At 36.7% G+C, this 15956-nt stretch overlaps 1 protein-coding gene across 3 annotated transcripts; it reads left to right on the top strand.

Annotated features, from left to right (window-relative positions):
- Positions 1 to 37: 37 nt before the first annotated feature.
- LOC119081925 (spastin) lies at positions 38 to 14733 on the top strand. Of its 3 annotated transcripts, XM_037191198.1 has the most exons (7): positions 40 to 325; positions 501 to 721; positions 9143 to 9313; positions 10839 to 11018; positions 11122 to 11297; positions 11361 to 12213; positions 13133 to 14733. In XM_037191198.1, the coding sequence occupies exons 2-7, from the start codon at positions 601 to 603 to the stop codon at positions 13294 to 13296; spliced, it is 1665 nt and encodes a 554-aa protein (XP_037047093.1). In that variant the 5' UTR covers positions 40 to 325; positions 501 to 600; the 3' UTR covers positions 13297 to 14733. The 3 variants fall into 3 exon arrangements, with proteins under 3 accessions (XP_037047084.1, XP_037047077.1, XP_037047093.1); XM_037191182.1 differs by having other exon boundaries at positions 39 to 721; XM_037191189.1 differs by lacking the exon at positions 10839 to 11018 and having other exon boundaries at positions 38 to 721.
- The last annotated feature ends 1223 nt before the right edge of the window (positions 14734 to 15956 follow it).

The following is a 15956-nucleotide window of genomic DNA, read 5'->3' as shown; positions in this document are numbered from 1 at the left end:
CGTATATCATAAATTGCGACACCTAAAGATGCCATTTAAACTTTAGTTCGTCTCAAATATTCGTGAGGTTTTGGTGTGCGCGAAGCAGAGATTTTGACTTTTTTATTTTTACGCGAAACACACTCTAGACAGACCATTCAGTTTATATCATTTTCGTCATCGTCAATACATAAAATCGATAGGTCGCGCGCGGTTAATAGTTAGTTAGATTATATTAGTTCGACCAACCCCACACATTTCGTGCGGGGTTCAAAATTACATCGTATGGTTCGAAATAAAAGTCCGAGCATAAGTTCCGGAAAGTCACCAGTGAAAAAATCATCTGGTAAAAATGGTGAAACTAGTGAAAACACATCCAATGACTTAACACCCGACCAAGATCTGCCGCGAACGTCGTCCGCCAACATACATAAACAAAACATTTACATCGTTTCGTTTCCCATCATTTGTTTATTCAACATTTTACGTTCCATTTTGTATCAGTTGTTTGTAATTTTTAGATATATTTTTACGACCAGTTATCGGGTAGTCTATCGGCCATATCGGAAGAAAGATCTTGAGATTGTGGTCAGTGCGACAAAGACTGCTGAAGTAAATGAAATGTCCGTACCGAAAGTGGGACCAGGACCGGGCGATCCATTGTTAGCCAAACAAAAGCATCATCATCGCAGAGCTTTTGAATACATCTCAAAGGCATTGAAAATTGACGAAGAAAATGAAGGTAATGTGTTTTTTCGGTGATTGTTTGTGTAGTTTTTGGTTCGGTATGTGGACCGAAAAGGTCAAGTGAAATATCGCTGTTTACGAAATTATGTTGTTTGTGTTGTCGCAGAGCTAAAATGTCAACAAAGATACCTTTATTTAGACAATTTTATTCTTTTTTGCATGCAATCATTAAAATCTCTTTGTTTGACGTTGTCTGTCCCGAAAAGTTCCAACAGACGATGATACAACCGAATTTTTTTTACTTATACAATCTGTATATTGCTCACGGTTTCTCTCACTATAATATGCACCGTCTTTCGTGTTTTATACATATTTTTAGTCACTTGGTTACACGAAGATGGCAAATGTTGACAATATTTTGACTGCATCGATCAATTGAAGAAAGTCGCTGGTGGCGATGATTTTCCTTTGTGTTTGTATTCAATTAGAGTTTGGGTGGAATGTGGAATGTTTTTGCAGAGGGAAGATAACCAGATACGTTTCTTATAGTGGGCGGCTTTCTACATTATTACTATTACCATCTATGTGGGTGTTAGAAAGTATTCTTAGTCAGGCACGGTTAACTTGATTAACATTACATGCTACCGTGACTGTATATTCTGATTATATTTTTCGTGGATAAAAGAAATTTCATTTTAACACATGACGACTGACAACTGCCCTTGAATGAATCGAAGCGTGTTATTTTCAGTCAGTTTTGTACAAAATCAAATATCAAATTGTCGGAAATATCGAAAAGTAGTAGACATATTCGACAAAAGCCATTATTAACATTCAAGGCGCAAGATTTAATTTTCCAACGTTTCTGGTTGCAAATACAAACTTCACGGAAAATTTGCGTCGATATGAATTTCTTCTTTGCAAACTTTCATTTTCTTTTGTAAGTCGGGAAATAAACAATAGGAGGATGGGAGTATTCAAAACATGTATACTTGACATGGAGGAGTGTCAGATGAAAGGGTCCATTCCACAGTTTTTGAATTTTTATTTTGGCCGTGCAATCCATAGGGGCCGTTCATAAATTACGTAACGCTAGAGGGGGGAGGGGGGGGTATGAGGCAAGCGTTACGGTTCTAACAAAATTGGGTCAAACTTGACCCTTTTAGCGTTACAGACCCGGGGGGGGGGTCTGAAAAATGTTGATTTTTGCGTTACGTAATTTATGAACGGCCCCATACCTCTTTACCTCGTAAGCTTCTGGAATGGATTCACGTAATATCACACAATCTATCAAAGCGCTCTTTTGCGGAATCTTCACCGATTTCTGAATTGGCGAATAGATTCGATATTTTTTTTTGAAATCCTGATTTAGAGCAATAAGAAACCAATGAACCAGTGTAACCAATGAAGTGCCCAATTTTGATCGGATCTCAAACGAAATTTTTGTGAAATAGAGCGTTACATAGCACAATCTTCAAATGCTTGTCTAGGCATTCCCTATTTAAGGGTGACGATTAATTGATAAAGTGACTGTAATAACTTTTATGAACAGCAAAAATGCATTGAATCTTTTCCTTATTTTGTTCAAAGTATCGCCTAGTGTTTGACACAAAATCTTTTACTTCATTCCTTTTAGCATACTTTTCGTTACAAAAATTCACATTAACCGAAGGGTCGTAGCTCCATTTTTTCATCACTGTCTGCAAAGTAAAGTAAATGCAAAGACAGTATCTTTTTAGCAAACCCTTTGTCTCCGTCTCCACATGTACCTTTCTCGTTTCAGTCATTCATAATTATAATTGTGAACACGGAATTGGCCGCGTACCCAAATGGTCTAACAATAAGATTGCAATCTTATTATTTCAACGGCTTAGTTATTTCAGATTCAAAAAAATTAACATCCAAGCATCGTCACGATAACACAAAAACACCGCGAGCAATGTCAAAGTTTTCTATGTAGCAAAAGAACAATTTCATTATTTTTTTTTGCAATTCAAACACCTCAAAAACAACCACTCCAATGTTCACATAGCATAAAATAACACTATGAGTCATGTGTATATGTCCATATTGCTATATATAGACTATATACCCGAAACACCACAATGTTATTATATCTATAGACAACTGGTGTGCGAGTCAGTTATACATTTGAGTTGGGAGTATAAAAGAGGCGGATTTAAAAACGGGAAACGAACTCATCACCGTTACATTTAAATGGCTACGATGTATGGAAATGAAAATGTGGTCTTCCGAAATGATAATTGAATTGGCAAAATATAATTTATCAACTTGTCGGGGGGTACTTCTAAATGCTGTACCATATATATATACACAATATAGACCGACGTGTAAATTCATTTTGATGTACAGCGATTTTCATTGAACATGGTCGTTGGCATTACTTTTTAAATCTATCGGCATTGACATTTTCAGATCTACATTGATTCATATCGTTACAATCATGCATACAATGCATGCGTTAATTGTGCCATTGTTTTGTACGGTAATTGTACTAGTCAGGGGCTAGATTGTTGGATTTTTGTTATGCCATTGCAATTAATTCATAACCATTTCGAGGGGACGGATAACGCGGATTGATAAGACGTTTTATGACACTTTTATGATAAACGTTTTAGGAACTTCCATACCTACAATTCAATGTAATGACAATGCTCGAGCTTAATTTTTTTTCGCCATATAAATGACTCATACTGTCCAATGAAATGTGAAAGCATCAGACTCCCTAGCAACAATTTATAAAATCAAAGTCCGCTCTACCAAATTGGTACATTTTAAATGATGATTTAACGGGTTCTTATAATAGATAGCAATTGATGAGTCTATTTGAACGTGTAGCCGATTCATTGATTTTGTGTCAATCACTTCACAGATTATGATCGATCAGAACGTTCACAATATATTGGGTGTCATATATGAATACATTGTATATGGAGCCCACTATATGGTGGCCTGCATTTGAATGTACCAAATTGCATGGAACCGACAAATTATTTGTGCTTTTTGTTCAATTTCCATTCGAATTATCGATTATTTTCTTCTCTCTCTCTCCCTCTCGATATTTTCTGGCAACGCTTTATAGTTAATTCATTACTTTTGTATATATTTTAAAAGTCAGCTCAGCTCAGCACCCTTCATGAAACGTATTAATAAAAGTTCTACTTTGTCACGCAAAGCATTTTTATATTTGTTGCATTTTCCTAATATAAACGTGACTCAAATAAAAATGCAGAATAATTTTCCGAATACCATTTCGGATATATATTATAAGTATCTTGAATATTATACGGAAAGTATATTTACCATACACGTTTATGTTTAAAGCTTACGTTTTCGACAAACACTTTTCCTGTTCTTCACTCCTGACATTCTATTTTTAGTTTTATTTGTTCCGTGTACGAACCATTCGTGTCAGAAACTTATAAATAGGTCAATTCTTTGTCATATGGGATGATGGTTGGCATATTACGTAGAGTCTACATTGTTAATATAGGCTTTCACAAAATATTACTAAGCAACAAGGATAATCATATGCACATTGTCATGTAATTTATACGAGACAGAGTATTATTGTCAACAATGTGTCAGAGAGTTTTCGCGCTCAAAACAATATTCATTCAAAAATCATTGAAATTTTAATTAATGAACTGCACCTTTGGATCCACGGTAACTATACGTATAGAGTCTGATGTAAAATAGTTTCCATATTAGCATACGATCTAATGGATTATAATAGATATTGGCATGACAAAGAGAAAGTGTTTTTGACGAGCGTTATTGCAGTCCTAGCCTTCACATTCGTCCAAATATACCAACCTCCTGTATCTGTTATGTTTTTCAGTTTACATGCCCACGGAAGCAAAAGTACGTTTTCCGACTTTTGGTGAGCGAAGTGAGAGATGAAACTTGCTTCTTTCGCTCCTTGGTATGCAAAATTAATTGGTTGTGCTTTTGTTACGGAGATATTTTGATGTATCATGAGGATATTTTCATCACTACTTTATATGGCGAATACCGAAAGAATTTACAAAAAGAAAAAAAAAACTTGTTTGATATACATAATGAAATGAAGTTAGTTAGTTTTTGTTGTTATTTTTTAAAACGGATCACTAGAACTTAACATTTTAAAAACGGGAGACGTGTAGCTATATAATCATTAAATCTGCTACTTCTTTTGTTTAAACCACCACCGCTAGTGATCGATACAAAATCTTTTACTTCATTTGTTTTTATTGTACGTTTTACTATATAAATCCGCATTACGTGGAAGGTATTGCTAATTTTTATCGTTGGTGTCGTGAACAGATGATGATTAGCCTTTTCTCAAAGGTAAAAGCTTAAGGTTAATGCTGATTACTCGAAAAAGTCTTTTTCTGTTTTGTGGTTCACTGGTTTTTTGTGTGAATTTGGCATGTATTTGGAGAAATCAAAAACTCAAGTAAAACACACAAAAGGTGTCGGTTTTCAAAATTCCATGCAAAAATTTTCCAAGATTTCCTAAAGTTTCTGAAATTTCGCTGAAATTGGAAAAATTTTGGAAGATTTTGAAAATTTATTTGCCTGAAATAGGCCTTGATCGACTAACTAATTTACATAAAGTACGTAACGTCTTACTTAAGGAATAATATTTTCTTTTTCTCATACATAGGAGTGAAGTCTTAGGAATACCTTGGGCATACTTAACATTTAAAGTTGAAACTCGGAATAGCTCAGAAAAACCAATTTATTTGCCAAATATTTCGATCTCAAATCGAATCGCATACTTAACAATGACGTACTTTATTAGACTCTTAAGTTTACATAAATTCATATTATCAACTCTTATGTTACGCCAATGTACTTTCACTCTATTGAAGGAGCGTATATTGTGCTCTCTGCAAACTTATTTTGGGTGATATAACAAATTACACATCAGCAGTGGAAGAATTTGATTATCTGCGAGGGGGAAGATTTGCCTTCGCTTTTTGCTCGAGATACAATCCCCCGAGTGGATAACCAAATTATTCCACAGAAACGTTATGTATTTTACTCAATAAAGCAATAAAAGAACAAAACAAAGTTTGACAGAAGTTTTTACTCAACGCAGTGTTTCCATAAGGAGATAAATTCCATGCTGATATACTTTGTCGAGATAAATAGCTTACGTACGTATCTGTAGGATTATAATGGAAAATGGGTTTACTCGAGTGACTGTTTCACTATTTTCCAAGGTCTAATGCGAATCTACTATTATTGCTACTTTATCAAAAAGTCCTGATTACCTCCCACGGTGTCGTTGCTTATTCGAATTGAGCCAGATGACAAAGACTACAAAACAGGACATATTTTCTGTAATTTAATTCTGTAAAGTTCTTATAGTTCCTAAAAATTTTAAAAAATGATTTGAAGGATTTTTTTAGAATTTTTTGGAATTTTGGAGATTTGTACGGAATTAAATTACCAAAAATTGGCCATGTAACAAAAGCAAACTTACGTAAATACTCACAAAATATCGCATCATTGAAAATGTAGAAGTTTCTGAATAATTTTTATCAAAATATTGTTAGTCGCCAAAATGAGAAGAAAATGCAAAAACCTTATCGGTCTTCCGTTTAAATAACAGATTAAAAGACGTTGAACGATGTGATATATTCCAGAAATTTTCATGTTCGCTGTCTCTTGCTTAATTTCATTACATTTTATCCGTCCTCAAGTGCACAACAAGAGTCGCGAAGAGCGAAGCGGACAACAATGAGCAAGTAGCATTTTGCGAGAGTTTTTTAGATTTATCAGTTTGGGACGATCATTTAAGATCTCGAAACACAGATCTGTTGATCCTTTGTTTCCATTCCCGGTCATCATGTAAATCATGGTAGCCTTCCTGTTGCCGATAGGAACCTGTCTAAGATGTCAGGTCCTATTGCAGCAATTTCCGAAGGAACCACCTCGTAGTCTCCGAGCATCCTGCGTCTTAGTTGAAGAAATTTGGGGCAGTCACATATCAAGTGTGCACCCGTTTCTTCTTCTAGGTCGCAGGAACATCTCGGAGTGTCCGAAAGCCTCAACTTATTCATGTGCCGATTCAGCCCGCAATGTCCCGTAATCGCTCCTACTACTCTTCTAATGCGATTTCGATCCATTTTGAGCAAATCTTTGGCCCATTTTTTGTTAGGCTTAGGGAAGAAGCATTTCGTGTGAACGCCTCCGTTATACGCTTCCCAGCGTTCTGCGTGTTTACGCTTAACCCAGTCTTCCAGTGCTCTTTTACACTCTGACTGGGGAATCGGAAGGTACGGTTCTGGCCCGTTTGCCTGAGCCGCCGAGCCTTCTTTGGCCAGCTTATCTGCTTCCTCATTTCCCTCCACGCCGGAATGTCCTGGTACCCAGACCAAATTGATCCGATTGCTCAGACCAAGAAGGTTCAGGTATTCCTTACATTCCTTCACCAGCTTGGAGGTGACTACGGGCGATACGAGTGCCTTGATCATTCCTATATTGTCAAGACATATAAGGACCTCTTCGCCTTGCGTCCCTATAGGCAGAGTTTCATGTGCTCCCATTAGTGCCGCATAAAGCTCCGCCTGAGGTACGCTGGCGATCTCTCCCAGGTGGAAGGAATTGCCTAGCCCCGTTTCGGGGGCATACACTCCAGCTCCTGTTCCATTTGGAGTTTTCGAACCGTCAGTGAATCTGACTTTACTTCCCCTTGATAGGCCAGTAGGCCAGCCGTTAAGCCAGTCTGCTCTGCCTAAGAAGGTAGCGTCGAATCGCTTCGTGAAGTCAATCACCGGTGTCATCCGGTCTCTGGGCATGCCGAAAACTGGGCTTTCTACCACGCCACATATTTTCCCATGCCCTGCCCGGAAGTTAGAAGTCCACAAGCCATTTTGCACCAACCGATCCGCCGTGGCGAAGGCTCTAGCCTGAATTATCAGGTCGAGCGGTGGTACATTCAGCAGTGTCTCCATGGCCGCGGTAGCTGTGGTCTTCATAGCTCCAGTTATGCAAATGCACACTAGCCTTTGAATTTCCCCTAGCTCTTTCCGCGCTCTCTCTATGTCTAGTCTCGGCCACCACACCACCGACCCATGACATATCATGGGTCTGATGACGGCCTCATAGAGCCACAGAATAGCCTTCGACGGCAGACCCCAATTCCTCCCGAAGGAGTTCTTACAGATCCAAAAAGCCGTCAAAGCCTTCTGCGTTTTGTCCTTGACGTGAGCAATCCAGTTAAGTTTGCTATCAAGCGTCACTCCCAGGTATTTAACCTGGGGCGAGAGTTTAATTTAAATTGAGTTTTGACTATTGTTTTTACTTTTTAGCTAATACAATGTATCTGATTGCATTATTTTTCGTAGTATTTACTACTATGGCATATTCCGTTAGTGAAGAGATGAGTTATGCTCCAATAAACTACCCACCGATTTTACGTGAGAAACGCACAAGCAGAAATTGTTGTGGGCTTCCTAGATCTCGAAAGCCGTATTGCTGTAACCGTGGGTGGCGTTATAACAGACACCGAGGTGATCCATGCTGTGAAGGCTATGTTACGCCAGCCCCTTGAAATCACTAAAATGTACAAATATGGAATAAAATGATATTTGATTATGTGGTGCAGAATTCTTCGAAATTTTTATTTTCAATTTTGTTATAATAAAATTCGACTTAAAGACTATAGCCGTTAAGTGTTATATCATGCCACGCTCAAGCTTCAAGCATGATTTTTCTATTGAGTGAGTAGATTTCCAATCGAAATGAAACGATCGAAAGTTCATCTGTTTGCTCGGACCTGTGTGACAGGGTCGGTCGATCAAACGTAGAACATCCAATAATTGTGTAAAAGGATCTCCAACCCTAGATCCCTTTTTTTAGGAAAAACATAATTATAGTGAGAAGACCGAAGAATGCATAAAGGGGTGAATTGATATTTATTTACATTTTAACCGCACAGAGACAGGTTAATGCTTTATGAAAAATAATATGCGTCGTACGTTTCAGTATGCCGTCATTTGCATCAGAGACTAAGTAAAAAATTTAAACAAAACAATTCTTTTGTTTACATTTCTCATGCAAATTACGGCAGCATTGATCTATGGACGAAGAAAAAAAAAAGTCGAGAAATTGGTATCCAAGTGAAAAAATGCATACAAAATGTTGTGTAGAAGAACATACATAAGAAAATCGAAACGAAAAATTGTCCCCAATATGTTCTAAATAAAAATGCACTTTGATAGTATTCAGGTTACAGCGTACATATGCTTCGAGACAACACACGCGACAGTACTTCCCAGTGACTCAATATCGCGATAAAAATAAAATGCACAGAAGTTTGTAGTATGCACTTTTCGTGCTGAGTGTGTTTTCGCTGCGCCCTTGTTTAAATATTTAAATGAAATTTTCCTTATCAATTTTATGTTATTGCTTCACTTTATTATTATTCTTTATATTAATTTCGAAATAAATTGATTTGTAGGTCAAAAAGAAATTGCAATTGAATTATATAGAAAGGGAATACGTGAATTGGAGTATGGCATAGCGGTCGACTGTTGGGGTGGACGGAGCGAGGTATGGGAACGGGCGCAACGCTTACACGACAAGATGCAAACAAATTTATCAATGGCACGAGATCGATTGCATTTCTTGGGTAAGTGTTTTCGTTTTTACTGTGTGTATACACATTTTCAGCTGGTCGACATAAAATGGAACGTGGATAGAGTATACTTAACGTTGTATATAAATATAAACTTTTTCATGCTTTAGTTTGGCAAGAATAAGTGAAATTTCTGATAAATAAACTTTGTGCACTGAAGTATATAGAAATAGTCGGTGGCTCGTGACAAGAATTTCTGTCTACTCCCTATAGGATAACGTGACCTTTTCAGTAATTTATAAAACGAAAATATAAATAAATTTCTAAGTTTGCACAGTTCGTGGTAGCTCTGCAACGAAAACGGTTACAAATTTGACTCATGCAAACGACATTTTCTGGGGATGGCTTAAAAGCTTTTCGTAAATTTCCTATTGTCTGACAACGCTTCATGTGCTGCTTGAAAAATATAAATTCTTTGTTGATATTACACTTCATACGGGACGATTTTAATTGAAAACTTGATTTCAATAGCAAACTAAATATCGGAAACGTTTCGGTTTATGTAAGGTTTTGGTTTGGTATTGCCAGACTTGATTTTTTTTATTTTAATTGAAATTGTCCTCGTCACACTCATACAGTTTGGTCAACCAGCCAATTGTTCAATTGTTCTTTATTTCAATGATACGTGCTTTGGCAGTTTAAGAACGTATTAGGCAGTCAAAGAACGATCTTGAAGACTCACAGTGGGATTCTTCAAATATTTAGTCATTTTAGATTACTTTGCAGTATACAGCATCAATCGCTTGCAGGCTTACTCTACAATTGTTTAAAATGCTACAAAATGTGGTAAATCTTTCTCTCGTGGTACATTCATTCATTTCATTATGTTGGTCTGAATCCTGAATATCTAATTGCTGTCATGCGTGCAGATCGGAGTCATCTTAATTTTTGTAAACTGATCTAATCATAAGTATACAATTATGGTGGGTTTCGTTTGTTTCTTTCGTTTTATTTGTTCCACACGTATTGCACCACATAGAAGTAGCGTTTGTCTTTACGTTTCTTCAATTCCACACGTGTGAGTGAAACGACACTCTTTACGCTTCTTTTGTTGACAACATGTAGAACGATGTGGAACTTAAAACTGTGGAATGGAAACCAATTGCAAACTTAAATTGAGTTGAGTTTATGATGTCTTTCTGTGTACACATTTTTTATACAGAGACGCAACCGTTGCGTCGCAACATATAACATTATACACGATGCTCGGTTCATCTCACTTCCATTTGCCAATAGGGCGACTCTAAAGAAAATAAAACCGTTTCGCTGAGAAATCCGTTTCCGATATCTCAGTTGAAGATGATTGTGTGTCCGTGTCGGATGATTTCCGATCTCTTTTCAATTCAATGGATCTTTCAAAAATAAAAACGATTTTCATCTAACCATTAAACGCTTAGAATCTGAAGGAATTAACAGACATTCCAGCTTCTCTGTACACTCACCCAGCCCACATGCATTATACATTGTTTTTGGTTCCGTTTAAGTTTTTTATTTTTATTTTATTTTCACATTCCATCAGAAATTTTAATGGAGACACAAAACTTAGAAATTGACAAAAATGTTGCACAAAAAACAACTTTACAAAAAGATTCAACGAAAAAGCAAGCACGTCCCGTCTATACTATTCCCGCGACACAATTGAAAAAAGTCACAATATCTAAGCCGCCAACAGACAATAAGCTACCAAGTCGATCTGAAGGTAATTTTAATTTAAAGAATTAAGATCATGAAAACATTGTCTTTGCCCTCCGACCAGAGAACGTGTGCATTGCATTCAATGAAATGAATTCTATCAATTGCAGCATCCGGTCAAAAGCTTACAGTCGGCATCAAAAGACCAGCGCATTTGGGCGTAATGAACAAATCACAAACACTTCCTCGTAGCATGGGATCGAAAGCAATCACAAATGGAGCAGGAACCCATCGACAGACACCGAAACCAGCCGCAACTCCTCCAGCAATTAGGCGGCAATTTTCAGTAGTTTAATCAAAAATCTTTAACCTTGGTTCCACTTTGCAACTCTCAATTTTTAATTTAAAGATTTCAGGTTCGCCAATACGCAAAGGAAGTACTGGTCGAAATACGCCACCACCAAGATCACGAACGCCAGTGGGTGGTCCATCAACGTCCGTCAGCAATCAGTTGATCAGTGTGAAAGGCGTCGAACAGAAATTGGTACAAATAATCATGGATGAAATTGTCGAGGGAGGCGCTAAAGTTGAATGGAACGATATTGCTGGCCAAGAGATCGCTAAACAAGCTCTCCAAGAAATGGTCATCCTTCCGTCAGTGCGCCCCGAACTGTTTACTGGTCTTCGTTCTCCTGCCAAAGGACTACTGTTGTTCGGTCCACCAGGAAATGGAAAAACTCTTTTGGCTCGTGCCGTCGCAACGGAATGTTCAGCAACATTTTTCAACATTTCCGCTGCTTCGCTAACCAGTAAATATGTTGGTGATGGTGAAAAGCTAGTGCGAGCATTGTTTGCCATCGCTCGTGAAATGCAACCGTCAATCATTTTCATCGACGAGGTGGACTCACTGTTATCCGAACGTAGTTCAAGCGAACATGAAGCTTCCAGAAGATTGAAAACCGAATTCCTAGTCGAATTTGATGGATTACCGAGCAATCCAGAAAGTGACAGAGTCGTTGTGCTGGCAGCAACAAACCGACCGCAAGAATTGGACGAGGCAGCACTACGACGATTTCCGAAACGGGTCTATGTATCACTGCCGGATTTAAATACCAGAGAGTTATTATTGAAAAGACTGTTGGCTAAACAGGGCAGTCCGCTATCAGCGGATGCCGCTAAACGATTGGCCGTTTGTACGGAAGGCTATTCAGGATCCGATTTGACGGCTTTGGCTAAGGACGCAGCATTGGAGCCTATAAGAGGTAAGAGACACCTTCAATTAAAGCATTTTCCTCCGTTCCATATTTTCCACTATCAAGCAGGTTCATTCTAACCCAGTTGTGAAAGTTTAAAAATCTTTCCGTTTTCTTTTGCCATAAAATTCTCATACATAATTGAGTTCAATTCATTCATCGATTTAATGAATAAAATTACTGGTTGGGTGGGCGTTCGTATACATGAGACGATGAGAACATTGCCAAATGTTCTCGTAAAACATAATTGGTCTTCGCATGCTAAAATCTTAAAAGTGCAAATCATTGGTTGGCGCACGCAATAATTTTATTTCCATTCAATGATAAATCGAAATCGTTATACTGGCTGACGTTGACATGTATGCGCCAATCAACATTAAGTCAAATGTAGAATATCATCGTTTATCGTATCACGCAAATTTTCTTCATGAAACAAATTAGGGTGGCTCCATTACGTAGAGTGATTTGTTTGCAGTTTGTCTGGGCAGTTTAAGTCAAATTGTTAATTGGATTTTTTTTAATGACCATTTTTAGTCTAAATATAAGGTCCGCCATTTTGTAATAAATGCGGCTGACCAAGAAGACACTTTATAAGAATGTCAATGCCAAAAGAGATATTTTCGAATGTAATTCATCCACGAATCAAGATTGGTTATTTTGGATTTACAGAATCGTTTTGAAGTGATTTGCAATCAACTTCGTGCCTGCTGTTTTTTTAGAGATTTTTAGACACATATTTTGCTGCTTTGGAGTCCATAAACAAACATAGCCAATCCTTTTTAACTCATGTGTAATTTATGGCTTATTTAACGACTCATTAATTTTATAAACTTTGTTGCAATAACCAGAGTCAGTGAAATGCTGTGACCTAGCGACTACTCTTTGATTTTATGTAGAAGCCCTTATCAGCAGAGCTATTTATTTTCAGAATTAAATGTGGAACAAGTCAAAAATTTACACCCTAATTCACTTCGTGCTATCACCGAAAATGATTTCACCAATTCGTTGAAACGGATTCGTCGATCGGTTGCGCCACACAGCTTACTAGCTTATGAGAAATGGTCTGAGGAGTATGGAGACATTACAATGTAGCAGAGCAAATTCATTGGAGACAAGTAATTTGATGCAAATTTTCCGGATTTTTCTTTATGCACACGCCAACACACACATTCAAAACTGAAATGTGTTATTATGAGCGCCATGTGTGTGTGTGCGGGTGTTACAGAAATAAACCTTTTCGATCGTTTTTGAGTTAAGCGTTATGGTCATTTAAATTTTAAGTTTCGGTATAAATGACTGCGAAGAATCAGAGAGAAAAATATTCCAATTCGATGTAGAAAATGTGTTAACAAATGAAACTAGAGATTAATTTTCAAGTGCAAGTGTTGCGTCAGACCACTAAACTTAAATGATATGTTTAAGTTTTAAGTTAAGCGTCCTCATTCCAGTGTTATAGAGATTTATGTGATCACAATTTTTATCAGTAAATTATTTTAGTTAGACACCACTCGCATCCGGAGTCAAAATGAGAAGTACATTTTCCGAGCAAATTTCTCGGCTAGTAGACATTTAGTCAGTGGTACAGGTACGTAAAAACGAGACAGTGGCTTTCTAGCCATTTCTACAACCACAAATTAAATAAATTTCCTCTCTGGAATCATGACTGTAAAGCGCTTTCCAAGCATTTGTACAAAGAAAAATAGTTGCTCCGGATGCGAATAGCTACTTCGAATTATTTTATATTTTCAAATACACGTCGTTTTATAAATGCATAGCACAGAAAACACAAAAGCTCTGTCACGGAGTCATTCTGTTCGCCAATATTATGTTACGAAAGCACAAAAAAACGGATGCCAATTTCGAAAATTTTACAGAAACATTTTTCTAATCAATTTATTCGTTTGAGTAATGTTCTGTCGTCACCAGTGTAAAATAGCTATACAGTCGTGGAATTGTCATGTTCTACGTTGTAGCAGTACAATTCGATATTTGCCTTATTGTTTCACCTGAAGCGTGAAACTTTTGTTCCTATTGTTTGCGAGAGCTTTGAAGGAAAATAAAGGAATTGTTGCAGAATGAGCGAAATTTAAAAGTAAATTTTTAATCGAAAAGCCGTTCAAATGTTCGACTATTCTTCTTCGTTCTTTGTGGCATCAACATCTTGATTTCGACACCAGTTTCATTGCTCTACGGCATGTACTGATTGAGGTACACTGGAACTTACACTTGTAAGGGAATTCCTTAACAGAACAAACAGATTTCCAGAACAAACGTTTTTCGTCTGAGGATGCGTAACAACAATATGGCACAAATTTCGAATTGAGGACTGCAAGGGATTGATATGCAAACGTTACTTGTAAATGAGTCGTCTCATAGAACGGAATTTGATTAAAATCGCATATAACGTAGAAAGTCATAGCTCCACAACTGTATGAGGATAGTAAAAATAATTTCAGACGATTTGCTGATGATTATATAGGTTTTCCTTTTAAAAGAAACAAAACCATAAAATTTTACCAAATTCAGGGACAAAATAATAGAGACGAATGTCAAAAATAGTTATATATTGACATCAAATTTGTAAAATATAAAAAGAAATTTAATAGTACATTACTATGCAAGGGAAGTAAAGTGATATCTCGTATCCAGATGAGAAAAAGTATGCGAGGGCGGCAGCCCGAGGTACTTTTACTCATCGTGATACGAGATATCACTTTATTTTCCGTGTGTAGTACGACGTTTTACTATGCGAGTGATGTAAAGTTTATTGCCTATACATGTAATAGCCTTATTACATGCACCAGCATAGTAAAATTATTTTTTATCTGCGCCAAGTTGACGTGAAATAAAAACGAAACAAAAACACGAACATTGACTATAGAGGGCCGAATTTTTTGAAAATAATTTTTTTATCTACAACTATCGCACGGTTTTTGTGAATATATTGCGAATTCGACCAGAACTATTTTCTCAAAATTTCACTCCTCTCATAGATAAATTATTATTGAAAACCATTTCGGATATTTTGATTTCGTTTTGTGAGAGCCTAAATAGTTAAAATCAAATTACAAATTTTATAGTTAAAAATGCAGAATGAATGTATAAAATGCCACTAGTCAAATTTCGTTTTTTTTTTAGATCAGCCATTTCATTTTTAAACCAAACAAAACGTTGAGGAAATTAATCTAAGTCTAAATTTAAATAACAAAATCAAAGGAATAATTAAAAAAAGAAAATCCTGGTCAACGTGTCGACATTTATTGCTATACAAGAAAAGTGATTTTACCAAAAAAAAAAAATTAAAATTGAAATGCTTTACTGTTAGTTTTCGTATTAAATAATAAGGTTTGCATATTGAAAAATAAAAATGTTTTGTTTCAATCAACTCTGCAATATACGCTAGGAACTGCACGAAGTACAGGATGGGACGGGTCATAGAACAGCGGAATTTAGAAGTCAAGCTACAAAGAGAAGAAACCATATCCAAGGTGTCATCCAATAATAAGACTTTGATATATTTCTCTGTCTATCTACTGGAACAGAGTAATATAACAACTTTTGTAAAATTTAATTTCAAAAGGAACCCCAAAGATAATTTTTTACCCTGAGATAAAATTTGTGTCTAACATCTAGACCAGATCCATTTATATCCATTTTACCCTGTAGGCAATCGACCTTTTAAAAACGGCAAACGTATCGCGATATAATCATCACATCTCTCTCTTCTTTTGTTTAAAACAACACACTGGTCA

Source organism: Bradysia coprophila, chromosome X (genome assembly GCF_014529535.1).
Source record: "Bradysia coprophila strain Holo2 chromosome X, BU_Bcop_v1, whole genome shotgun sequence".
Lineage (NCBI taxonomy): Eukaryota > Metazoa > Arthropoda > Insecta > Diptera > Sciaridae > Bradysia > Bradysia coprophila.
The sequence above is the reverse complement of the archived record's forward strand: the minus strand, read 5'-3'. Positions and strand labels throughout refer to the sequence as shown.

Excerpts from the sequence above, each read along its gene's own strand:
- LOC119081925 (XM_037191182.1), top strand. The coding sequence starts at position 265 with ATGGTTCGAAATAAAAGTCCGAGCATAAGTTCCGGAAAGTCACCAGTG. Across the intron at positions 9,314-10,838 it reads AGATCGATTGCATTTCTTGG|AAATTTTAATGGAGACACAA; the intron begins GTAAGTGTTTTC and ends ACATTCCATCAG. Across the intron at positions 11,019-11,121 it reads GCTACCAAGTCGATCTGAAG|CATCCGGTCAAAAGCTTACA; the intron begins GTAATTTTAATT and ends TATCAATTGCAG.